The sequence below is a fragment of the Ixodes scapularis genome, unplaced genomic scaffold, assembly GCF_016920785.2.
Source record: "Ixodes scapularis isolate PalLabHiFi unplaced genomic scaffold, ASM1692078v2 PGA_scaffold1__304_contigs__length_218370807, whole genome shotgun sequence".
In the NCBI taxonomy this organism is placed as follows: Eukaryota; Metazoa; Arthropoda; class Arachnida; order Ixodida; family Ixodidae; genus Ixodes; species Ixodes scapularis.
The window spans coordinates 86,360,571-86,388,309 of NW_024609846.1; the positions used below are offsets into that span (position 1 = coordinate 86,360,571).

Below are 27,739 nucleotides of genomic sequence, written 5' to 3' on the forward strand. Positions count from 1 at the left end.
CCCGGCCTAAGAGCTGCAAACAAAACCACGAAGCTTCCAAGAGCTGTGGTGGAAAGCGGGGTTGGGGGGGGGGGGGACTTTTGTCGAGAGCAATAAATGAAACCTGAACTATTTTCAATGTATCCGAGTCAAAAGCCGTCCAACTGTATGTAAGGTAGCAGTAGCACAAGACCACCAAACCGCAACCTGTTCTTCGTTCCATTTCTCTTTTGGGGGGAGTGCTTGTGTGACCAGGAGGGAGACGGGGGAGGGGAAGGGAAGGGAGCTGCGAGCCGCACTTTAACTCGCGAAGAGCCGCATGCGGTTCGCGAGCCGCAGCTTGGCCACCCCTGCTCTACACGTAAACCGCATGAGTAATAGTAAGTGAATAAAAAAAAAACAGTTCTGTATGGAAGTATACTGAGTGAGAGAATAATAGGAGAGCTCGCCCTGACGTCAGAGTGTAGAGCTTTTGATTGGAAGGATTAGTGGGTACACGAGAATGCTAGCTGCCGTTGTCTCCATAACTACTGTCTCCCTCGAATCAGAGCAAACAAGAACTTCGTTTGCTCATTGCGAACGGCCTTGATGTAGAACCCTAGACGCTGCCGTTCGACGTTCGAACGCCAGGTTCTATACACGAACTCAACTCTCCTACGTCACGCCGCGGTGGTGGCGCGTCGGACGCACTTCCGGTCTGAGGCGGTGGGCAGAAGTCGCCGTGCGAGACAAGCATTCTTGTCTTCTTTTCGGAGAAACCAGAAAAAAAAACCTGCATTTTCGTCAAAATGCTGCGACGGGGGCTGTACCAATAGAGTATGGAAAGGTTTGAAGATCCGTTTTCATGTGTTACTGCCCGCTCCGTTCGTCCCAGTACGTGGATAGTAGCCGTGAAAAGAGTAAACCAGACGATGTCGAACTACGATTGCTTGTGCGGGCAACATTTTGTGGTCGCCAGATGTATTTGTTTTGTTCCAGCATGAACGAGAGAAAACCGCCAAGTTGTCCGGGCCACCCGCGGGTTCGGAGCGTCTTCAAATTCACACGGCCACCTGATCGTCCGAACTTTCGTCTGCTCATTCGATTTTGTCTGCTTTTTGTCGTCTGCTCGCTCAAACAAAAGTGGCCCGTAGACCAAACTTTGACCCGGTGATTGCAATAAGAAGTAATTGCAGGATTAAACGACTTAAGTAGGCTCGGTGTAAGCAGTACATACAAGATGTTGATCATTGGTACCAGTGGCCATCAACGACTTGTTAGGCTTGGTCTGTTTCCGCTTCCGAATTTCAATATCGACGTCAGGAGCGAAAAAACTTCTACACTTTTGCAGCATGAGCGACGTCGGGACCGAAAATATTTAGAAGAATCTCATCGTGGTTTTTGGCGTCCATTCTGTGGCGTTCACGTGAATGAATCACCGCACGTCAAATTATTTATGGAAAGTTTAGCGGTGTAACGAGCCTTGATAGTTTCGCTCAGGCGATTAAAGTGGTAAGACATTGCTATGAGGACGTATAATCGACAATTCCAACGCCAAAAAGAGTATGCAGACTCACACAGACGCCGACAACGTGACATTCTAATGGTTTGTGGACGCGGGACGCGGTGCTTCTTGCCCGCATTCCATTTCGCATGCGTTCGAACTGTCGTCTGCTGTTTCGAACTTGTCTGCTTTTTGTCGTCAGCGCGTTCAAACGACAGCGGTCTGTAAACCAAACGTTGACCCGGTAATTGCAATAAGAACTAAGTGCAGGCCTCAAAACACTTTTGAAGGTTGGTTGGGGTACGTAGGCTAAGTGTAAACAGTAGATACAAGAAGATGTTGATCATTGTTACCAGTGGCCATCACCGATTTATAATGCCCGATTCTACTTGCGGTTTTCAGTATCGACGTCCACCATCTCAGCTAGGGTCCACGCTTTTGCAGCCCGAGCGACGTCGCGACTGAATATAGCGAGCAGCATCTCATCGTGGGAGTCAGGCTTTAGCGGCCATTCTGCGGCGTCCACGTGGAATGAATCACCGCAAGTCACATTATTCACGCAAAAATGTGCCTCGTTAATTTTGCTGAAGCCGCTCAAGTAGTCAGCCATTGTTAGGAGGACGTAAAATCAATTCCAACGCGAAAAAGAGCACGGGGACTCCCACCGACGCCGAAAACAACGCAATGCATTGGTTTGTTTATGGGCGACGGCAGGCTTCTTGCCCACCGTCCACCGCGCATGCGCGGCGCCGGTGGCGTACGCTAGGGGCGCTCCGATTTATTTTTAAACATGAGTTGGTGTATACGAGGAGCAGACGATCACTCTTGCTTGTTCTGACTGGAGGGAGACAGTAGGTATGCAAACAAGAGCTGCTAGGTCTTGCGTCTACACACTAATCCTTCGAATCAGAGCTCGGCACTCTGACGTCCACCGCATGCTCTCATCTTTCTCTTTCAGTTTCTCTCTGCATACGTCAACACTGGAATCTTCACCACTACGTCATCAATCTGAATGAAGGAGACTTAAGAAAACAGTTCGTGTTCGTTTTTCTTTTTACATCCCAACAAAAATAATCTTCTGGGTTACTATCGTTGCGCGCGAGTATACTTGGGCAGACGAGTGCCGTATGATTGCGTAAAGTGAGACCCACTGAAATCCAATAGTGTTGCAAGGCCCGCGTGTCGGAACGTCTTTGGTGTCCTGCACTCTTTGCTCGTTTTACAGGCCCACTAATAATATCCTTATTTTAAATATCGCAGGCTGCGCTCCACTTTTGAAAGCATTGCTACGGCATATGCCCACTTCAAGATCAATGAAGTCGCAGCCACTTAGAATGACCGACTATCGTCATAATTCACATATAGAAGCTAGGTTCTTTTAGCACTTACGGCAACAGGGTCAAACCTTGACGCCTTCAAACATTCCCTGATATGGCATTTAGGCCGTTTACTTCCTTATCAACTTTTGTAATATCTTTGAACAACGACAAGTCTTCGTTGTGAGCTTTGGTCGCGTAAAATTTAGAATATGAAGCGTAACTTTGGGGTTCACATTAGGTCAAGACACTGCCAACCACGCATGCTAGCACATAGCATATATCAAACAAAAATCTGCTAATAATGTCGCTTGCTATGAAAGTATGTGAACCGCTTTGTTTCAAAGCCGCAGCGTCAAGACATTGGAACTGTTTTGTGTGTCTTTTTATAGGAGACCCACGAGGCAGCATGTTTATTTAACAGCCATGTTTTTATTGTCTGATCAAGATTATGATAGCGCTCCGAAACCAAAGTGAAAACGAAACCATAAGATATTGTAATATCCTTTTTTCTTTGAGGGAAAGAAGACAGTCTTAACTATGACACTGCAAAGTCACTGAGGTGTCGCAGTAACAGCTACTTCCTAACAGGTCGGTGTCTGCGCTGTACCGATGGTTCTTGTGAACCGTCCTTCCGACCATCCGTTGTCTTTGGTGATTGATTGCTTGCTGATTCATGCAGTGTCACTGGTGCTTGCTCTGACGCTGTATTAGCAGTGTCTGTGCCAGTAGTTACCTCTTGCATAACTGTTGGATTCTTCACTGGGCTTGCTGCCGTTTGGGCAGTTGCAGGAACTTGTCGTAGATGTACCATGCTCCTTCTCAGTATTTTGCCATGGATGTTTACGATGTATGATCTGGTTGTCACAGGTTCCATGACTGTACCTTTTTCCCATCGTGATCCAGGGGTGAACGGTTGAACTCTGACGGTGTCCACCTTTTTCAGAGTTGGGAGTTCTCTCGCAGTCTTGTTGTGGTAGTTTTGCATCCGTCTTGTTTTGTTCTTTCACTCTGTTTGTCAGTTTAGAGTGCGTGGCTTCAAGAGTGCATTTGTTGTCGGTAGAGTGGTTCGAGCCCTCCTGCCCATCATTAGTTGTGCTGGGCTTGCCTTTCTGCTGTGACAAGGGGTGTTGCGGTGATCCGGAAAAAACTGTAGATCGTGACCACCCTCTAAGGCCTTCTTGAGAAGCGAATTTTCAGTCTTGACAGCCGATTCAACCATTCCGTTGCATTGGGCATGACCTAGCTGGACTTGAGGTGTTGTGTATGAGCTGTCACTGAGTAGCAAACTTGGCAAATACAGCATTGGCGAACTGAGGACCGTTGTCGCTGATGAGCACTGCAGGTATGCCATACCTGCCAAAGTGTGCTTTAAGTTTCCTGATGATTGCAGAAGCTGTGGTTGAAGTCAGTTCATCCAGCCCCCAGAAGTTGCTGAAGTAATCGACAGTGACGAGGAAGTTCCAATTCTACTATTCCATAATTTTGATGCCGACTCTCCCCATGAACGCGCTGGCTGCGGTGAGGCAATAAAGGTTCCTTCAATTGCGCGTGGCTGTGCCTCTGGCACACCTGACAGGACAAGAAGAAATCTTTAATTTCAGCATTCATTCCGGGCCAGAAGACACACTCCCTTGCCCTTCGAAGTCAGCTCTCTATCCTCAGGTGCGACGCATAAAGGGTTTGCTTTATGTCAGCACGCATACTCAGAGGTATGGCTGCTCTCTGTCCCTTGTAGATCACACCAACCTCAACTGCAAGTTCGTCACGAAAATTGAAGTATGCAGAGGTTCCTTCCGGGAGACTCGACTACTCTCTTCGCCATCCTTTCAGGATTAATCATGTCAGGTTTTGCAGCAGTTGGTCACTTTGGAACTGTTCATTGATTGTTTCGAGGGTTTAGGCTTTATGCGCCAACAACAGACAAAATTGACTTCCTCTGCAGGTAAGTCACGACCTGTGTCTTTTAAGTAGGCTCCTGGAATCGTATCTGCTACAACAAATTCTTTTCCTTGGCAGTACTTGACTGTGAAGTCATATCTCTGTACTACAGCAACATGCTTTGCAGCCGCTTAGGTACCTTGTCAAGGGCTTTCTTTGTGATTCTCTGGGGTGGCTTGTGGTCGAAGATCACAGTCGTATGTCTGCCAAAGGAACACTGGTCGAACTTGTTTAGAGCAAACATCTCTTTCTCTATCTGGGCATACCTGGTCTAAGGTGCTGTCAGAGCACGGCTTGCATAGCAGATTGAAGAGCCCTCGTGTAGCAGAACAACTCCCAAGCCTTTGTCGCTGGTGTCACATTGTATTGAGAGTTCCTTGTGGGAATCATAGAGCTCGAGGACCGGTGGAGAGGACAGCAGTTCTTTCAATTTCTTGAATGTTCGGTCCTGCTGATAGGTCCACGCCCACTCTGCATTCTTAGTTGTCAGTCTCCTGAGTGGCTCCATAATGTCGGACATACCCGACACAAATCTTGCCAGATTGTTCACCATTCCACGAATCCGCAGCACTCTACTCACGACTGAAGGTGCATCCAAGTTGAGAATGGCTTTTACCTTGTCGTGGTCGATCTCCAATCCACGTGATTTTAGCTTGTGACTCATGAAAGTAATCTCTTCAGCGTTCAGTAAGCTTGGACTTGTTAATGCGAATGCCTTGTTCATGACATCTCAGCATAAGACTGTGAAGGTTCTTGTGTTTCTTCTGTGCAACGTCTTCGTTGGGACCCTTTCCGTACACTATGATGTCGTCTGCCACGCAGGTCACACCTTCTAGGTCGTCCAACGCGCTCTGCAGCCGCTTTTGAAAGGTTTCGCCGCTAGCTGTTAAACAAAAAGGGTAGTCGAAGCCACTCGTGCCGTCCGAATGGCGTCTTAAAGGTCGTGAGCAGGCTAGACTCTGAGTCAAGCATGCAGTGCCAGTATCGGTTGAGCAGGTCAAGCTGGGAGAATACTCTTGCTTCTGTCAGTTCTGTCAACACATCCTCCAGGAATGGCAACGGGTATCGTTCCCTCTTGAGAGCTTGGTTGAGTGCTTGTGGATCGATGCAGATCCGTAGCTCACCGTCTTTCTTGGTGGCAACAACCATGCGACTGACCCACTGCTTAGGTTCATCAACCTTGGCGATGATTTTCTTTGCCGTTAGTTCCCTAAGCAGTTTCTGTAGATTCGGTTTGATGCTCACGGGTGCTCTGCAGGCAGTCGACGGAGGTTCAACCGACGGTTAAACTTTCAGGGGTACTTGACCAGGGAAGCAACTTTGTTCGTTTCCCAAGACAACTGGGTACATGCTCATCAGTAGTTCATGCTGTGACATCGTCTTGTTCTGGACAGTTGAGGCAAGGTCGTAGTTGATACTGATCAGTGGCATTTTTTCAGAGGTTTCTCTTCCCAGCAGTGGTGCAAAGTGCTTGTCCACAAGGACAAACGCAACCGAGCACTTCTTCTGCGTCGTTGGATTTCTGAAATGGAGTCTGCACTTGCCCTTTGGAACGATGGTTGTTCCGTTGTACATCTTAAGGTACGAGTATGCTTCTTCAAGCTTCTTGTTTCGTACAAACCTTTCTGGAATCAGATTCACAGAGGCTCCACTGTCGACCTGGAATCTGATCTCACCCTTGTCTCTCATCTCAAGCGCAACAAAGATGCCGTCCTTCTACTTGTGCAGAGAGAGGACTTTCTCAGAGCTTGAGTCGCTCTCTTGTATCGCTCGGACGCTGTCTTTCGACTTGCATTGCTTAGCAAAGTGATTTTTCTTTCTGCACTTGCTACATTCTTTACCCCATGCAAGACATGCAGCTTTCTTGAAAACGTGAATCTTTCCACAGTACCTGCACGGTTTGGTGGGTAATGGCTTCACAGCGTGCTGCTTGGGTTTGTTTGTCTTCATGGCGTGCAAGGGCCTGTGTCGCCCTTGGTCACGGTGGGATCATGCCTGAATGCGTCGAGCTGATTCGCCGACGCTTTGTGCACGAGGCATTCCTTTGCTACAGTCTCTAGCGTTGGGTCCTCCAGTTCAAACAGTTTCATGCGGACCTCTTCATTGTTGACCCAAAAAATGACTTGGTCGCGGATCATCTTGTCTCGCTGCCCTTCGTAGTTGCAGTATTTCGCCTTCACTTTGAGATATCTGAGGAACGCGTCGAAGGCTTCACGCGGCTCATGCTTCCTGCATCGTATTAGGTATCGAGCGTACACTTCGTTTCTTCTGGGCGCGAAGTACTTGTCGAACTTCTCCTCCACGAGGCTTAGCACTTTTTTCAGTTCTGGAACGGTCGCTGTCGGCTCGCTGAAGTCCAACGTGTTTTACACGTCGATGACGCCTGATCCCGCTAGAGTAAGCAGCAGTGCAATCTTTTGTTCGTCTGACTCGTTATTTTGACCTGTTACGGTCACGTCCAGTTCGAAGCGTTGCTTGAAGGACTTCCAGTTGGCACGAAGGTCTCCGGTGAGGCACATTTTCTCTGGTGGCTGGATCGCCATGTTGCTCGCCATTCTCTTGGTCGGGCAGCGCCGTCACGTCGTCGCGGTCGTTCGCTCGCGGCGCACTTACGGTCTCATGAAGTTTGTTCGTTGCTCAGTGGTTCTTAATTGTTTTAGAGCCGTTTCGCACTTCTTGCCGCTTCTGACACCATGTTATGTGTGTCTTTTTATAGGAGACCCACGAGGTGGCATGTTTACTGAACTGCCATGTTTGATCAAGATAATGATAGCGCTCCAAAACCAAAGTCAAAACGGAACCATAACGGATTGTAACAGGTACGTCATCGTGTAACGTGATGCCGTGCCACGTGACGTCACAGTGGCCCTCTAAATGCAGTGTTTAATACTTCCGCTAAACCTAAAGAATTTCTAAGCAAAATGTAGCGGGAGTATAGTCATTTATCTCGACATGGCGCCACGGGATGTCAGTGTGACGAGCTATCAAGGCGTCACGTGACGTTACAGTGTCATATGAACACCTTCCGCCAAATTCAGGGGTACGTAAGTCCACCACGTTTAAACTTAAGGGGCCTAACGTTCTGCTAAGTTTAAACGCGACAGTGTAAAGAGCTCTCCAGAGAGAACAGGCTCCTGCTGTGTGCACACACACACACACACACAAAGAAAAAAACACGTGCACGTAAAAAAAAGTAGAAAACGCGAACGTTTCGGCGCTCGCGTACGTTTTCATAAACCACGCTTTCCTCCTCGTCTCCACGCTGTCGTCCATTTCTTTTCTCGTTTTCGGGAAGTTCGGGACTGCTGCCAACAGGGTGGGGGGGGGGGGGGGGGGTATTGACGACGATGACCGAGGTGTGTGAGTGGCTACATCCTGCCTTACGTCGTGAGCAGGCTCCAAGGCTTTGTACAAGTACGCTAGCGAAATGCACATTGCAGGAGTGGGCAGCGTCTCGACTCCCACCGCAATTAATTTGCTGAAGCACGGCAGGGACTGGAAGTAGTTTTGTGAGGTTCACTGTCGTACTAACAAGAAAACGTGGCAGGAAAGGGGAGTACCTACCCCCTGGAGCCACTGATGATTCCTATTGTCTTCCATCGCAGTCCCTCTTTCAAGCTGGCCATGGTGAAGGGCATGCTCTTACGGTCCTTCCATGTAGGCTGCCTGTGAGGTCCGACGATATCATCAATTTCCTTCTGGATTTTGTTCTGTACCGAGTTGGGATTCTGGGCACAAATGTGAAGAAACCAGAAAATCTGACTCGAAGGGGGGCCCGTTCCGGTCAGAAGAAATTCCGCGGTGCTTCCCAGGAGATTATTTTCTGCAGAGAGATGTATACAACAATGGAATAAAGCTTACCAAGCGCTAACCAGAATTACAACAAGCTACAAGATGGACGTGATGAATGTCTGACCAGTGAACGGAAATAACAAGATACCTTAGAAAGTCAGGAAGTACTGTTGACTCCACGCGCCTGACGCATCCTTCGCTTTATTTTTACCGCCGACCGAGTGCGTCTTCGTTATATTATTGTTGAGCCCCGAAGGAGGGATATTAATTGTGTGTCAACGGACACGCTTAGCTTTATTTGATCTAAATTAAGGCACCACGAGCATACTACACCCTTATTAAAACATACTCTGCAATCTGGACACCCTTTCGGCTAATGCAGCTACTTGAACGGCGGCGCAGCAATAATAACATCCGCGGGAAGTGCCACGCCCCGCGTATTTTAAGTCTTCAATGAATAATACAATGACTTTCATTGCCAATGAAAAAAGGGTGAGACCAGGTCTGGGAGGATGGGGGTTCGCAGTGATATTTCTGCTAAAGCCTTTTCAAGTTTAGGTACTTCACGATGGACCCCTTCTGCAATTGACCGATCTCACCATGCGTGCGGAGCGTGCGTGACGCAGCCATAGGTTTAGCTCACCGGAGGAAGGCGACACTGTGCGAAAAAAGCTCGTGCCGTCGCGTGTAGTGCACGACGCAGAACTTGAGGTTGTCGTGCACGCGTAAAAAAGCTAAAGTCTCCTCGACCCATTGCGGCGGTGGTGGCGTGGCCAAGCTGGCTTATGAGATCGGTATTTCGGTTCGGCCACTATCATATCTATCGCATCGTCTGTGTATGAGGCATTTCTGACATAATGATGGCAGATTTCTCGTGATTGGTGAACGAAAAAGTTAAAGGTGACAACTGGGGCGGATAACTCGTAACTTGTGCATGGGAGATATTAACACGAATTGGGCACAAGCGCTGCCCGTGAGCCGTTCATCTCGTACTCACTATACACTTAATCAATGGGTTCCCACACAGCGTATTAGCCCCTTAACTTCTACTGACCTGATCCTTTGGCTAGTAACTCCCTTTCTACCTTTGAGTTTTGGAGGGAGTTACCATCTGGGGCTGGTGATGCATAATACATTATGAAAGGAGAGGTTGGTACTCAGAAGGATAGGTTATGCTACGTTCTCCCTTAAGCTGAGACTACAGCCACTAAAAGAGCTGCGCTTAGAGTATTGGCACTTCGTTCTCCGACATTGTTTTGGGCGCCGCCATTTTGTTGCTTGTGCAGAGCAGACGCAACTGCCGATCGTCATAATTCAAAACTGCGACTTCCTCATCATTAGATTCGGTGTTAGGAAGCTCATGTAATATTGCTTAGCTTTGTCGTGAACTATTTAAACATTTGTGAAAACCGGAAAGGCGTTTCTTGTTATTTCAGATAAAGCTTCAGATAACCACCAGCCATGATTTTAAGCCACAATATGGCCAAGTGTCCTTACTCTGAAGCGTAGCTTATTTAGTGGCACTAGCTGAGACTAGAAGCTCTGCTTTTAGCGCGAGCTCGCTGGCTTCAGCAGAGCTTTGGTTGCACGTGCCTGCATGTTTATACTCCTATTAGAAAGGGTGCATGACTTAAGAGTGAACGGAGTATAGTGTCGCCAGACAGCATCCATTCATATTAGGTGACCTTTTCAAAACACCGAAGGCCTCCTACCATAGTAAACTTACAATTCTTTTTTTCTTTTGCGGTTGAGTTGTTTAGTTTTTGAGATGAGAGAAATAATATGGTGTCCCAAGCAAACGGTCCACTCTAAAACAAGCTGGAAAATTCGGCGGATGGACGTAGGAAGCTCATAATTTCCCCGAATGTGCACCAAGCAGGTCAGCCTTTAGTGTGTGAATACTGAAGGGGTAGCTATCTTCCTGTAAAAATTGAAACAAAACGCTCTTGCTAAAGTCGACGTTAGGCGCGTTCGCAGACGACAGAGTTACCGACGCTATTAACTTACGGCGCCGTCTCCCGATAGACGCAACGAGCAGACGACGTACTTTGTTTTGTGCTCGATACGCCTATCGGGACATTGCGCCACAAGTTAATTCGGAACTCAGGTTCGTCTGCTTCTCCTTTAGGGGTTCTGGTTCCATCAGTACGCAGAGCTCTGATTGGCTCTGATTGAAATAATAGTGGGTAGACCTCAAGACAAATCGCATTGAGGTCTACCCCCTATACCTCAATCAGAGCCAATAGGAGCTGAGGGTTCGAACGTCACTACAACTGCTGCAAAAGAAGCAGACGAACTTGCGCTCCACATAGGGTCGGTAACTCGGTCGCGCGCCTAACGTGGACTTTATGAAGTTTTTGCTTTAATTTTTAGCAGGAAAACTGCCGCTTGAAATTTTACAAGGTACCGGACTCAAATTGTTCGCTACACACGGGGGTTGTCATTTTTCGCTCCCGCAGGGGATCACTTATGCGAGGGACAACGTATGGCTAAGGGAAAACGTGAATACGTTATAGGACAAAGGAAGAAAACAAAGAGGAATCGACGGTTCAAAGCAGCTGAGTCTCTCAGTGACACCCCAAGGACTTCTGAAGCGAAGAGATCAATCCTCTTGGCTTTCTTAAATTCTTCGTTTTGCCAGTGACATCGTTAGCTTTGATTTGCCCACATGACTACTTTCGGCACATACCTGATATGGTAACCAATGCCACCCACTGACCAATGTGCCCTAAACGATTTCAATATAACAAAAACACAGTGTCGTTGCGATGTCGTTCAATTCAGTCGCGAATAAACTAAACTAAACATGCCTGAAAAACAACTACAAAAAACTTTTCATGCAACCGTTTTTTGCTTTAATGACAATTTTTATAGCAACAATATAGAAAAAAAGGACTTGTCTTTTGATGACATATAGGACAAAAGGATCCTCCTTTAAATAGAAAATGTTCTATAACATGTAAATAGCTTATTGGAGTACAGCTACGTTTCGAGTGGAAAGTAATAAACGGTATAAGGTCATTATTTACGACGCATGTTGCGCTGGAGACATCGGAACGGGAGCTCGCAGCCTCGGGGACCCCTCGGGACTGCGTCCCAGACAGTAGCGGACCGCGGGCCGTGTGTTTGAAACACCTCGGCTATACACTCTAAAAAAAGTATATGCGTCGACTTTCACGCACAACACTCGGAGATCCAATCAGCGCAACTTACGGAGGCAGCTCTGCGAATAACGATGCCAAAACATCTGTTTAGACCAAAAAAGACGCAGACTGAGTTGTGACATTAAGCAATGAAAGCGTGACGTTTGGCACTACGTAATGTCACAACCCAGACTGCGTTTTTTGGTCTAAACGTATGTTTCGGCATTGTCATTCGCTGAGCTGCCTCCGTAAGTTGCGCTGATTGGCTCTTCGAGGGTTGTACGTGAAAGTAGACGCAAAAACTTTTTTTAGAGTGTACACTCTAAAAAAAGTATGTGCGTCTAATATATAGCTCCTTTGATGTATACTTTTATCATTCAATCAGAGACAATCAGAGCTCGGTGTTCTGACGTCATCACAGCCCCTGCAAAAGAAGCAGACGAGCTTGCGCTCCGTTTAGTCACTAACAACCAAAGAAAAGCAGGGCGTGGTCTAATACGTTCATTCTTCTGGGCTCATGAATGGTTCTTTCCCCTCCGGGTAAGCTAATACCGCAATCTATTGGCTGAGGAGCGCCGATAGGATGCATCGCAAAAGACGTCAGTGAGTCTGCTTTCCTGCAGAACATAAGATAAAAAAGCAAGGTCTAGGATAGAAAGATGTCAGCGAATGGCGAAGCTTATAATACGACTTGATTTGTGCACTCCGATGGAGCAAGGAAAACGTCGTGCACATTGTTCCTGAGCACATCGTATTCTTTGGTCTAATCCTATTCTTAGCTTCGTCATTTGCTGTTGTCCTTTCAACTGTGTGCTGTGATTGGTTGTTTTGTGCTCTGCAGGAAAGCAAACTCACTGATATTCTTTTTCTTAGAAAGTATGCCAGCTGTAACAATGGTTTGTGTCAACCTACCGTTGAAATGAGAAGCTGACTCAGAATCACTTTCCTTTATCTTCTTTATGTAGCCATCGATGAAGTCTCGATTGAAGTCTGGATTCAGTGTGTTTTTGTGTTCCGTGATTTTTTCTCTACGAATAAAACAAAGACGGGATTGCACGAGTTGTCGAATGCTTAGAGAAGAAAAAGTAACTTGGAATAGCCACTTAAAAACAATTTGACGGTTATCGACCACTTCAATGCACTCGTTGATATAAATGAATGCACCTGGTGTCGTGAAACATGCCCGCGTCAGAAAGCAGGGTGCTGTTACGAAGATTGAAAGTATATTTAAGTAACCTATTTAATTTAGAACACGACGGCATTTCCGAGAGCAAATCTATTCGGAAAGACTAAAGAAACCTTAATTTTTTTTACAAGTATCGAAGGGAATTGCTTATGAAACTCTTAGAAGATTATGGTGCCAAAGTACTGAACTGAACAATCAATGCTGCGGCATCCGAGATTGGCGAGCTTCGTCCGGCATCTCCAGACAACACACCGTAGATGAAAAGGCCGTATCGCAGAATTATCAACGTCACCCAAGGAGACGAACGTGATTGGATACGAGTGTTGCATAAGCGTTCGGCTGTAACTCGTCTCGAACCAGTGAGGACACGAGTCCGAGCCGAACACTGAGGCAGCACTCGGTCTAATCACGTTCGCATCTATAGGGTGATGTTGAAACTTCAGCACTATGACATGCCTATCTAGGTGGTGTTGTTCCAAACGCTCGGCTGCCCAGTAGAAGTAGGTTACCACTGAGTTTTTCCAGTGATCTTCCAGATAACGCTGGAAAGATGTTCGCCAGTTCTGCCAGTTGGCGCCCTCAGGGCTGTGAGGTCAGGGCTTGTGCACTGATGGCGCCATCTTTCTCTGGCCTTCTCCCGGAACACGTTTCTAACTATTTTCGAACTTGCAAAACCTGCGGTTAAACTAGTAAATGTAATTCTGATAACGCACTAAAATTATATTTATTAAAAGTATGGTTTATTAGGGGGGGTAAAAAAAAGAGTTAAGGATTTTGTGTATCATTTCTTTTTGTTAATTGCGTGGTTGGAGTAAATCAATAGAGAAGCGAAACGACAGACAAGTGCAGTCTTTTTCACCGAGGTTCGTTCATGTTGAGGGAGCCCGGGATTTTAATTCTGTTACCGAGATGAAGATTTCCTTGTGCTGCACGCGAAGGTGTGAGTGATAATCAAGCGTTTATGGCTTCAAATGGAGTCACGAGAACTTTTTCACCCGATCCACTCTGGATGCCGGAATCTTCAATCTACCAACGCCGTCAGAATAACGCCAGTAGAAGCTTACCTCTAAGCCAAGTATTATAAGGGGTGTATGTTACAGGCCGCCAGATGGTGGTAGGGATTTCATTACTGAGCTTCATAAGTGTCTCTTTCAGCTTACATCCCCTTTTCCTAGTGCCACCCTTGTTCTTCTTGGAGACGTTAATCGCCCAGACATTGATTGGACTGCCCTCTCCTCCGGCAGTGCTTTTTCCGATGCTTTCGTAGACCTTTGCCTTGACTTTAATTTTTCCAACGTTATCACTCAACCTACCAGAACTACCAAAATCTACAGCAATGTGCTGGACTTGTGCCGAACGCAAGAGCCAGACCTTATCAGTAATGTTACATACTTACCCGGCATTAGTGACCATCTTGTTATTGAATTAACACTCTCCCTTACCACTCCTCACAAATCACGCTATACTAAATTCATTCGGAATTACGCGGGTGCTGACTATAGCTCTGTCAACTCGCAACTGGAACACTTCTACGACACGTTCTCTCACGGTTTTGAGGAAAGATCTGTCAACGCTAACTGGACGCTGTACAAAGATAAACTAAATCAACTTATTGAGTCTTTCATACCACTCACTCGTGTCATCTCTGATAACAACAATCCGTGGTATAACAAAACCATTCATAAGCACTCCAACAAAAAGAAAAGGCTTTATAGACAGGCTAAGTGTTGCGACACACTGGAAGCCTGGAACAAATACCACGATTGTGCAACGGGATACAAAACAGCTATAAAGGAATTAAAAACTAAATTATATACTCGGGACCTCTCCAACATTTTGGTTAACAAGCCAAAGAAATTTTGGAAGATTATTAATCCTTCTACGTCGTCTCCCTTGCAATTCACTGACAACAGCGGGCATAATCTTTCCGATCACCGAAGTGTCTTTCACTTAATAACTTATTTAGTTCTGTCTTTACAGAAGAAAACCTGAGTAATATTCCTGTCCCACGTCAGTCATTGCACACTCCTATGGGGCCCATCACTTTTGACTATGCCGGCGTCCTGAAAGCAATTGAGAACTTGAAGCTGTCTTCCAGCTCAGGAGATGACCAAATCAATTCGAAGGTTCTAATAAACACGAAACACATTTCCGCAGCTTTTCTTTGTGACATATTTTCCCAGTCAATTAAACTTTCTGAAATTCCGAGGGATTGGAAAACTGGAAACGTAACCCCTGTGTTCAAATCTGGTGACCGCCACCTAATTACAAACTATCGGCCCATCTCCCTAACTTGCGTATCATCTAAGCTCATGGAACACGTACTTTACTCCAATATAATCAATTATTCAGAAGATAACAACCTCCTTTTTAATCACCAACAACCCAACTAACGGCGTTTCTTCATGACATTCACGCAGCTTTTAATACCAACATTCAGGCTGACGCCATTTTTCTCGACTTTTCTAAAGCGTTTGATAGGGTCCCTCATCAACGTCTTAAAATAAAACTTAACGAATTTAAGATCCATCCCACTATCGTAAATTGGATATCCGAATTCTTGACTAACCGCACCCAGTACACCACCATTAATAACTCTAAATCTCCCTCGTGCCCGGTAACCTCAGGCGTCCCTCGGGTGGTGTGCTCGGGCCCTTACTCTTTTTAATCTACATCAATGATATTCATGAGCACATCTCCTCATCAGTTCGGTTATTTGCAGACGACTGCGCAATTTACAGGCCCATTCCCTCGTTCGGCGATCACCATACCTTGCAAACAGATATTTCACAAGTCATTCAATGGTGCAATAAATGGCAGATGACTCTCAATTTTGACAAATGTAAATCCCTTTCCTTTTCTCGTCGTGCTCTTCAACCTTTTTCTTACCATTTTGACGCGTCCCCCATCACCATTTGCAGTTCATATAAATATCTCGGTATTCATTTAACATATGACCTTTCATGGACGTCTCACATCAGTAATATAGTAGCTAGCGCAAACCGTATACCCTCGGTTTTTTGCGCCGAAACCTGAAACCCGCAACACCAGAGATAAAACAATTAGCATACTCAACTTTGGTTCGGTCTAAGCTTGAATTCGCTTCTTCTGTGTGGTGCCCTTGGCAATCTTACCTATCTAACAAACTTAAATCCATCCAAAACAGGGCTCTTCGTTTTATTTTTTCTGATTGCTCACCATTCACGAGCATATCTGGATTGCGCGAAGCAGCTAACCTTCACACGCTTTCATTGAGGCGCCGAGTGTCCCGTCTCTCTCTCCTTCACCGAATCTTTCACTATAACATGCCTCTTCGTGAATCTCTGCTTTTACCCCCGTGGCAGATTTTCCCCCGCTTTGACCACTCCTGCAAGTTGCGGCCCATTTTTTCGTCAACTACTTCATACAGTAATTCAACTTTACCTTTGGCAATAAACGATTGGAACATACTACCAAATGACATTGTTACCATAATTGACACACATAAATTTGCCGCCTCTGTAACCACTTTCATATCTTCATTATCCGACTAGTTTCCTCTTCTATTGTGTTAAAATTGTGTGCGGAAGTGTTCGATTAAGGAAAATAATAACAAATGTACCACTCCCTTGTGTAATGCCCGTAAGGGCCTTCAAGGATAATAAATGATGATGATGATGATCTGACCTAGTAACCCAAATTACTAGCCAAAATACAATTTTCGTGAAGATTTTTCATTATTTAAGTTTGGCCCGAAAGGTTCAGATTTTCTACTGGCAACACTAAAAGTACGGAGTGAGGTGTTGTTATATGGGGCCTGGCAGTGAAGCTTTTACCCCGACGGGTTACAAGGTGTGTGACGGTGTTAAATGAATGCTGAAAGAAGCTGACGCCAGCAGCACGAGGAAAAGAAAGGGACTCGTAAAATACCATTTTTTTTTAATTGCCTGCTCGTTTCGGAAGTTATTCAATGTGTGATGTCACCCAATGCAACCTAGGATACAAGGCCTATGCATGACGTTCATTGTTCGCGGAACGCGCCGACCCGCCCGAAGCGGCAAACATACCGAATTTCGACGAGAGTCACCGCAAACCGGCGGGCGTATCCGCCTTGGCTTCGCCGCGTGCTCTCGTGTCGTGTTCGTTCTGAGGCGCTGCAATACGCTCCGGCGGCGACGCTGACGCGAACTACCAGGCAGCACTGCGGGGATCCACGAGCGATGACGTTCGGGGGCTAAGGGCGTACGCCTTGTTGTCTACGTTCCATTTGCTGACCCAAGTGGAAAGCGCCGAAAAATGTTAATGGTGGCTTTGGCATTGCCTTTTTTTGAAGTTTTCTCAGTAGCTACCTTAAATTTCGAGATAACAAATAACACGCCGGGAGCAGTAAAAAAAAAAGCCTGGGTATTCCTAAAATAAGTTTACTTTGATGTACCTGCATACTTGCACAGACCACCACTGATTCAAAAGCTTTTTTATCGCGGTGAAATGGCGAGAATAGAAGTGGACTCTCGCTTTCAGTCTTAAGTTCACAAAGCTGGATGACGTAATTGTGGGATCAAGACCACTCGCCTGACGACAGTCGAGCGTGGCACAAGGATTGGACACGAGAACTGCGGGAGCACTCGACTTCGGCTCGTAGACTCTAAAAAAAGTCAGTGCGTCTACTTTCCCACACAGCACTTGGAGAGCCAATCACCGCAGCTTACGGAAACAGCTCAGCGAATGACGACGCCGAAAAATATGTTTGGACCAAAAAACGCAGTCTGAGTTGTGACATTAAGCAACGCAAAACGTCATGCTTGCATTCCTTAATGTCACAACTCAGACTGCGTTTTTTTTTGGTCTAAACATATGTTTCGGCATCGTCATTCGCTGAGCTGCCACCATAAGCTGCGGTGATTGGCTCTCCGAGTGCTGTGCGGGAAAGTAGGCGCACGGGCTTTTTTGTTTTTTAGAGTGTAGCTGTCAATGCCTAAGCGCATGCTCGGGTAGTGGCTCGCGTCCAATCACAGCGGTGATGAAAATAGCCGAAAAATGCCTGGAGCTCAGCATGCATATTCTATTTTGCCAACCCTAGCGCGTGGGATTGATTCACGTTGGCGGTATGCGTAGAGCAAGTTTTCTTCTTGTGCAGCTGTTGCGGTTGCGTCATAACGACGCTGAGCTCCGATTGGCTGTAATTGAAAGTTAGTGGGCTAACCTCGAGGCAGGTTGATTTCTGGTCTACCCAATATTTTCAATCAGAGCCAATCAAAACTCGGCGTTCTCATTTCTCTGAAACTCCCGCAAAAGACGCAGACTTACTTGCGCTCCCCATAGGATAGGCGCAAGGCCATATGACAGCTTGTTGACGCTCCGAGTAGAGGAAACGAAAGATGCTCATATTTCTCGAATCTTCTATACTTCGTCTCACCCTACGATGGACTAAAGGCAGAAGCTACGGACCGCCAGATCCAATCACGAGCCACTTACAAGTTGCGTGGTATTTCGCTTTGATGCACGTATGGGCGCCCCCGTCTCAAATCACTAATGGGGAAGGGAGGACGGTAGTTCGGATTGGATAGCACTGAGTGACTCAACAATTTTATATTGCAAAGAAAGCTATGTCATACAAGCTCTTTGCAGTGTCGAAGCTATAAAAATGATGCAGCGCTTTTGGACTCAAAGGATCATTCGTCCACGCCTAACCAATGCTAAGCGTGCCATATTTTAGCTTGCAACAAGATTGGACCTTGCGGCCCGTGGCTTTGGCCTTTAGTCCATCGTAGGATGAGACGAAGTATAGGCGACTACCCTTCCCGAGAAAACAAATATACTAAGACAAGTTTATTCAGGTATGAATGTAAGGGAGTGATTCTGAATAGTATTTAGCGCAACTAAGAAAATCATGTCACGCCTCCTTTACAGCCTCTGGCTTCAAATTTTGTAATAAATCGATTTTTCATATTTGAAAGCGATAAATCTATACTCTCTTGCTATGTCTGATTGCGTTCATGTCAATACCAATTAGTTTTAAATTTGGCTAGAATTGTTAACAGTTAGTGACTCCTTACAGTTACAAATCGCTCGGAAGCGGAACTTTTCTTTTTCTACTTACATATTTTGAAAGATAGTACACTAAAAGTAAAATTATTGGGAAATGTATCACGAAACTGGAGTAGGTTTATCGAAGTCGCATTTTGGAGCGCATGTTTGTTTTTTCTTTCTGATCTTAAGGAGGTTCAGGGGCTTACTTGACAAAATCTTGTATCATGAGCCGAGATTTTTCATTGATTTGTACTTTCGTTTGAAGACGGATCGCGACTCTACTGAGCCACTTTGGTTTCTTATCTACCAACAAGCCGGTTTCAAAACCATCCTGGATGTTTCTAACAAGCTTCACTAAGTAGTCGTGCTTGGCGTCCCCTATCTTGAATCTGGATCCAAACATAACAGCAGCGATGTTGTTGAACACGCTTGCTTTGATGTAATCGATGACGTTGATCAGGCTCCCCGTTGTGTTAGATATTCGGCTGACCAGCTCCTGCAACTCTTCCTGGGTAAGAAAGGGAAGCCAAGCAAAAATAAACTAACATTTGTTTTTCATCTCTGGTAAAACATAACAAAAGCGATGTATTTAATGCTAGTGCGGCTGGCAAGTAGCACGCAGTCGTTTTTTGTTCAGATAGGGGTCACAAAACAGAATATATGCTGAAATTAATAACTTGGGGGTCTTAATCATATTTCACGCAAAAATAAAATTTATCGGAAATGAAAAAAAAAAAAATTATACTGCACTTGCAACATTTTTGGTCTACTGAGTGAATCAGCGTGGCCTTATTATCTATACAAGAATCACGTTGTCTAAAACATAATTTTAAATAGATGTTTTCGTACCTCTAACAGGCAAATAAATACTTTATAAACTCCAAGAAAGGTTTCATAAAAAAAGAATAAAATAAAAATATTTTTGAAGCAAATTGTGTTGCTACGCCACTCAATGTGAAAGCTAAATTTTTTTTCTTGGTCACGAAATGTATGATTTCCTGAAAACGATTTCAGCGATATTTTTTTACTATATAGCCAATGCACTGAAGAGTCTCAGAGGTAAATCAAACTACGAGACATAATATGATCTGCCTGGGATTTTTGTGACGGTTCTACAGATTTTGTAGGATCTCGACTACAAATAAGGTGTACTGACACAGCCGTTGCTTTTGTCATTTCTTGGGGCACCGTTGCATCCCACGAAATGCAACACCGATTTTCCTTTAATACAGTCTGCTCGTGAACCCTCATATAAGTTATTGGTGGGAATTATTTTTAAGGCAATGGTACTACATTGATAAGCTTTTTGCTATAGTGCGCTTGGTTTCGCAAATGAATAAACAAGATTAGGCTCGGAAGCTGAAATTAACAAAGATTTGTCAAAATAAATAGCATCTGTGACATTTTTTTAAACTAACAGCAAGCTTGTTTTCTAAAGCCGAATTCACAAACTATGATATATGTATCAAAACCCAGACATCGGATCTACGAACTATTTGTTTGTGGAATTAAAATCGTAAGGTGTGTGCGACTTTATTTATAAATGTGTGTGGGATCTTGTTGGATCTAATGGCAGAAACAAGTTTGAAATAAACAAGTTTGCGAAAAATGTCCTCATGAATGTAGAAGTTTATTTTTTTTAATTATACACCTAACTAATACTTAGGGGAGTAACTCCAGCACTGTGGATCTGAATAGTTAACAAAATGTACAATTGCCTTGATCTAGGCTCGTTGCCGAGATCACTAAAAAGGTACTCTTAATCTCTGAACTGGAGTGTATATTATGCCACATATATTGACCTAAATTCGAGATCTTTACGTTAAAATGTATTCCTCATCACATTTCAGATAGTAAGACAAGGTGCGTACTCTTGTCATCCCAACCAAGAACGCAATTTTACTGACGGCTTACCATGATATGATCTTCCATTGAAGGCTTCCCAATTCCAAGGTCTCTAAATGCATGCAAGATGAAGGTCCTGTTCTGTGTCCACGCTTTTCCATTAAAATTAGTAAGGCCTGGAACAACTAAAAATGCGGTTATATATAAATAATTGCGTCGAATGCATGTTCTGCGTGTGCAAAATCCAGCAATCGTCTTGGTTGGGTTTTCAGTGAAACCATGTTCCAAAAACTTTCTTAACCTACTATGTATCGAACTCTTCGCAAGTCTGAGAGCGGTTTAGAATAGTTGATTGCCGGGCATTATTATTACTGGGTAAACTTGTGTACGCATCTAATCAAGAATATTATTCAAATCAAGTAGTTCTACACAGCATAAATAAATAAAATTTAATAGTAGTGTTTTTTTTATCGGGCCAGTGTCAAACAGTACAACAAATCTAACCGCCAATTCGTATTTTCAGTTAACACTCCAGCAACCAGAGGGACAATTTGCTCTCAAAGCCCTTAGCACAAAGCTCTGTATTTATCTTGAGTCTAAATAAATTGTTTAAAACACAAAGATCAACCGAATTACTTAAGTAATATTTCAGCTTACTATATTAAAATATATTTAGGGTTTTATCGAAGTACACGAGTTTGTTTAAAAAAAGTTCTGCAGTAATAAAAAATAATTATCAAAAATAAATGTACAAATCTCTAGCTTAGAGCATTTTTATTGGCAGGGCTAGTGGTTTCAGAAAATGCGCTGATAAGATCCAACACAAAGTGAACAAAAAGTATCTAAATTTTATAATCAGATATAGCTTCGGAAGATAAACTGAAAATGTCAAAATAAAATTAAGAAAACATCGTGGACAATGCCATAGCACTGTCCACTTCAAAGTTCACTAACGTTATTTCAGACTGCCGCCCGCGGACTGCGCTAACGCACTCAGCAGAGTAAAAACCAAAAGGATCGTGGTCAACGAGAATTAGTCAACACATTTAAAATAAAAAAGGCTGAATTTTTCATCGCAGCTTTAGAAATAAATATATCTAATATATCTAATATGAATTGTGAAACTGAATATAAAACAGATTTGTAAGAAATATTACACCATCCCGTTTCTTTTATGGTGCGTTTTTTTATGGCTAATTCTGTATTCCTGCGGCTTCCTGGAAGTTAAGAAATATATTTTGGGGTTACTATTTTAGCCCCTTTCAATAACATAAACAATTTCCTCCACGTCTTGTAGGAATATAATCGGGGACAACTTCCCTTGGTATTACCGAGGAGAGATCGAAAGTGCGCGCACGGCTTTAATCCGCGCTTAAAACGGGACGACATGCGTGCGCGTTCCTTTCACTGCAATGCGGAGAAAAGTTGTTTCCGAGTATACGATGGTGTGTTTTAACGCCGAACCATGATATTTTCATCACTGCTTCAGTTTCTAGAAGTCTTCAAAGAGATGATGCTTAATATCTTCAGCTACACCACATGTGTTGCAGGTGTCTGTATTGCTTTTTTTTTCTAGCAATGCAGCAGTTGACCTGTACACTGGGCGACAGTATTAGCACAAATACGACTTCGGCGCTTTTTTGTAGTTTAGTTGGTCCTGGCGAAAAACGAAATTTACCACTTAAGATTGGTAATTTAACTGAACCCTTTTCACCACTATTTTTTTTATGATGACAGTCTTTCAATATTGAGAGAGAAACAAAGAGCGACCACGGCATTCTCACGGATAAATGACCAGCGCCAGAAACGAAGCGAAAAATAGGGACTCTAGCCAAAAATTTAATAAACATTTACCCGACGTTTCGGGACCAGTTCGGTTCCTTGTTCACGGGTGAGTGACGAAAAGAAAAGAACACGCGTCGCCTAGGCCCTGGATGCTTTGGCCAGGGACACCGCTTCCACGTGCTCTCGCACCAAAGAACAGGTGCATGCAAAGAAGCTGGCTGCACCTCAGCTGGAAAACTCAGCCTCCAGCCTACGTGGCGTCGACACCAGGTTCGTGTGCGATCTTTCATCGAGAGAGCTCTCCCCTTCAGAGACATCGGTACTGGCAAGAGGCCAGGGTTTTAACTTAACCATCGCAAGGTCCTCCTTCCTGCTATGGTTGCGTCCATCGAAGACGGTCTTTGTGGGTTGGACCTGCCTACTCGCGAGGAGGCTCGGTTGAAAGCAATCGGTGTCATATCTCAGGCAGTTCAGCGGACACCTCTTAACATTTCGGCAGAGGAAAACCAGGCCTTGCGGCACCTCAAGGAGGACAAAGACATCGTAGTGTTGCGGGCAGACAAGGGGAACGCCACCGTCGTCATGGACAGGGTGAAGTACGACCAAAAGCTGCTCGAGCTCCTTGGCAGCAGTGCCTACACTTCCTTGCCAAGAGAAACCACGAGAAAAGTGCAAGAAACGCCCAACAAAACACTGACAATCATCTTCCAGAAATACCCCGACTTCCGCAGCCTTTACATGAGGCTCATCTGCAGGAACGGATTCATCCCGGAGTTGTACGGCCTCTCCAGGATACACAAGGCCGGTGTACCACTTCGACCTATTGTGGACTTCGCAACGTCACCTTTGCGCGCCGTCTCCAACTACCTCCACAGGCTTCTCTCACCCCTCACCGGAAAGACTCTAACGTACGTGCAGAACTCTAGTAACTTCATAGGGCTTGTTTCCGATTTAGAGCTACGTGACGACGAGAGACTCGTCTCTTTTGATGTGGTGTTTTCGTTCACCAGCATCCCGGTTTTGCGACTACGATGAGCAAGTACACAATATTTTCCAGAAGCCGGGACTCATCATAACTAAGCGAAAGGCAGCGATTTGACATAACACAAACTACAATTTACAAGTCACAAAGTCTTTCATGTAATTCCTAAGACGACTTAAACGCAAAAGCCCAAGCGCCGATGCATTAAAGACAAACACATTATTTACTTATTTCGCTTTAATTCCTCTTAATTCACTTTGTCATCCTTCTTCTTAATTGCATTGCCTTTGGCTCACTCGGATCGTGGCGTAGGCTGTGGTCCCGGTGATAGTGAACCTCCGAAGGCAGCGCGCTCTCTGACGACGGACTTTCGGCGTATTTTGAGATCTTTCGTGTCGCCAACGTTTTTTTTTCAAGGTCGACTGAACGATGAGTCATATAAGACTTTGGCTTTAAATCACTGAAGCCAAGAGGCAGCAAGCCTCTGGGCTTCACTGATGATGTCTCCGGCATGGGAGACGAAACATCTGATTAAATTGTTATTTATGTTATGTCAAGTTGGTATAGTTTGTTTAATCACGATGAGATATAGACATCTTGCAAAAAAAATGTGATGAGTACAGTGACGTTGCACTTTCGACGCCGTTTGATTGGCTCGTCGAATCGTACCGTTTCCCGCACTACGACTCTCGCTCTATTATGGCATGGCTTGCATGTTCTACAATGCCAGTTGTTTCGCCCATCGTGCATTGTTTCCGACCTTCTAATAATCGGCACGTGACTTTCGAAAGGGATATATTGCACTGCCAGAGTGGCTCTGCGACAGGCTTTCATCGATTTTGTAATTCTGTCGCAGCGTTGGTGCGATCGCACCGTGTCACGTGACTGGAAAAGGCAGAGTGGAATATTGCCTTTCTATAGCTATTACCGTTCTTGTTGCGTGTAAAAGACAATTTCACACACGCCGGAACTTTCGCTTGGATAAGTAAAAATTAGGGATGTGCGAATAGTGGTTCAGGTGCGTCGTTCATAGCTTCGGAGTGCATGGGAAAGAGACGACATTCCAGGCTTTTTCACAGTGTTGAATCTAGGAATGACACTGTGCAACTCGACACAAACCACTATTCGCACACACAGAGTAAAAATAATAAGAAAATGTATATCCACTCGTTTACGTTATATCGCACCCCGGAGCGCTACAAAGGAAGTTGAACTTTACGTCACCCGAAATCACTACGATGCAATTTCTGTGATGCAGACATAAAGGCAATTTCTGTGATGCAGACATGAATGTAATTTCTGTCATCTGACAGGAAGTGATGTCGCAGAAATCGTTTTGGCAGAGTGATGCATGTCACACAGCCTTTAGGCGCGGTTCGGCCGGAAAGGAATGGGCTGGGAAACAAAGAAGACTGATGTTTTTTTTGCTTTTTTTTAAGGTTATTATGCAATAATCTTCAGGGTATTCTGGAGATTGGGAGTTAACAGGTGTGGTTAAACAACGCTGGTTAACGTTTGCGTTTTTTTTAAATCCAACATGCCCTGATACCCACTGATAGTAAACCTTGAAGCAATGCATCTCTGCGATCATATACAAACTAAGAATGCGCCAAAACGTTCGCCTCCAGCACGCGCTCGTGATGTCCGTCGCGATTTGGCTGGACGTGTTCCCAGGGCCCCGAAGTATTTCCGAATGTAGAAGGTGTAGCTTCGGGAGAATTCTTGATTTGTATTTGAATATATCATGCTTGAACCTGAATTTGCTGCCATCGCTATTTTCCCGTTTGTTGCGACTTCCAAAGCTGTGGAAACGTAGCGCAAGAGTGTCAAAATAAGCGTAGAGTATGATTATAATGCAATTAAATGCAAAGGTGCAAGCGAGCTGGACAAGAATAATGAAAATAGTCCCTAGAGAAGGGGAACAAGAGGCACAAAGGACAAACACAAATCTTCAAACAAAGCTAGGTGACTGGTGTGACAACAAAAAAATCCGCCTGGTCCGGGTGATTTGTGTTTGCCCTTTGTCCCTCTTGTTCCACTTCTCCAGGGATTATTTTCGTCATTCTTGTACAGCTCGCTTGCACCTTTGCATTTAATTTCTTTACAATCATAACCTTAAAATTGCAAGCTTCACGCTTGTTGGTGTAAGACTGGTGGCAGTTGATAAAACCCGTTTGCTCTTCTGACGTCTAACTCCTGGTTAGCTCAGTTGGTAGAGCGCTGCAGTGGAAATGGAGAGGTCCCGGGTTCGATACCCGAACCAGGTGGATTGTTTCGGTCGCGCACTAGTCACCTAGCGGAGTTTGGAGATTTGTTTCTGTCCTTTGTCCATCTTTTCCCCTCCTCCAGGGATTGTATTCGTCAAGCATAGACTATTTCGAAAGTTAGCCTGTCATACGTAGTTCCTTTATTTGACATTCAGCTGATGCGAAGGATACCATCTCATCATATAACTTCTTCTAGAGAAGCGTTATCTCTGTCAAAAGATAACGGAAAAAAAAAGAAAAAAAGAAGAAGAACGACTGTATTCAAACTGCAAGCGCAGGTGCGAAAACAAGGTGCATGTACGATTCCCCCTTTATCAAGCCTCACGTATTTTTTTTTTGTGAATACAGTGTAAACACTCTTTCATGTTCTTCTCCCCAACGAATTTATTAGAAAGGTTGGAGCCGAGAGCCGGAAGGAAAAAACGAAGACGCTGCTATGGACAATGTAAGAAAAGACGCATAAGAGATATAGGCCTTTTTGACCAAGCTCGTCCGAAGATCATCTGGGCTCTGGAGTGAACATTCGCTCCCAGAAGTTGAAATAATAAAAAAAAAAAAAATGTAAGTACTGCTTTTTTCTAAAAACAAATGTCATGTCAAAGCGAAGATTGCAGATATCATACACGAGGCCCAGACTGAAGCCTTAAATGCAATCTTGCTTTGTATACGAAGGTTCAATACAATATCAAGATAACAGATGGCAGCTTATTACTAGAAGGACAACAAAAGGGAACCAAAGCCGATGATCGACGTTTAAATCTTAAAAACAAAAGATTGAGAAAAAACTGGTATCTTATAAGGATAGAGTTGAAGGCGATTCTAGACGACATTACGGAAGCTCGAATGTGGTATAAAAATGTTACGATTACGGTTTCTATTTTCTTGTGGCATATTTTACTCCAGACGAGGAAAAGGTTAATTAGAGTACTACTATTTTTACGATATGTTTTCAAATGAAGAAACGCTCAGCGTTCTGTTGATAATCCGAATAATCCTATGCGCAAATTATTCTCGTCTCGCGAGTTTGTAATTCTGAAACGCTGAGGGAATATTTTTTATTCTCACGAAGATCTTAGAGCACGATAATATTAGTCACTGCGTAGTTTAGGCGTTTCAGCTGCAAATGCGTAAATAGTAAGGACCAAGGAACATGTTCTGGGTGAGAGTACTGATATAAATTGGCTAGAACGTAATCTTCACTTACTTTTGGCATTGGGTCTTACTTGCTCAAGAACCGCATTCAAAGGGCGGACCACGGCATCTTTTGAAGAGTAGAACGTCTTGGCGTGTTTCATGTCGTTTAGAATGACTACTTTAGCCACCCCAATTTTTACCCTGCAAAATAATTCGTTTAAATGTTAAAAGTAAAAAAAAGAAAAAAGAAAAAGGCGGCACTTATAATGCGACATAAAGGTTCAGCCATTTGGAGTTTTTAAAGAAGTCTATTGATGCTGAATCAACGTGCACAACTCAACAAATGTTCTCTCTGCGGCAGTCTGTATCTTACTTTTTGAAGTATTGATAGCACGCTTGTTAGCGTGTATTACAACTTATTGATATTAGTCAATTAATTCTCGAACATTATAAAGCAAGGTGTTCATGATATACACCGGTTAAGGCTCATAGCGAACTAAGGTCTCACCTTCAACCTTCTTAGAACTCATATAGTATTCGGACAACTATTTTGCCATGTAGAGTTCTGTTTGCACGATTACCTTAAATTATGCGCTCAATGTAAGACTGAGTAACCTCCATAAAACGTGAGTACACAGCATAACAAAGCTGCTACGCGATTTTGTACCTGGTGCTTCTAGCGCTCTGCTAATTTCTTTTATTCCCATTCAGATTTCACTTTAACCAAATTGCTTGGCCTGCGAAAGGAATTAGATGACTTAGGGGTTGTTGAATCACCGGCGTCGTTAACGATCACACGAATCGTGACTTAGGCGGGCTACACTCTAAAATAAGTCTGTGCGTCTACTTTCACGCACAATTTTTGGAGAGTCAATCA

The 27,739-nt window shown here is 44.5% G+C and overlaps 1 protein-coding gene across 1 annotated transcript in view; it reads right to left on the reverse strand.

Annotated features, from left to right (window-relative positions):
- Positions 1-27,392, reverse strand: part of LOC8052798 (cytochrome P450 2J2-like) — a 30,131-nt gene extending 2,739 nt beyond the window's left edge. The window contains exons 1-7 of the mRNA XM_042290261.1: positions 27,371-27,392; positions 27,236-27,257; positions 26,933-27,063; positions 20,764-20,870; positions 19,056-19,357; positions 12,567-12,682; positions 8,284-8,542 (exon numbers count right to left, since the gene is read on the reverse strand). Coding sequence (XP_042146195.1) covers positions 8,284-8,542; positions 12,567-12,682; positions 19,056-19,357; positions 20,764-20,870; positions 26,933-27,063; positions 27,236-27,257; positions 27,371-27,392 — 959 coding nt within the window. The remainder of the gene's footprint in view (positions 1-8,283; positions 8,543-12,566; positions 12,683-19,055; positions 19,358-20,763; positions 20,871-26,932; positions 27,064-27,235; positions 27,258-27,370) is intronic.
- Between the last annotated feature and the right edge of the window lie 347 nt (positions 27,393-27,739).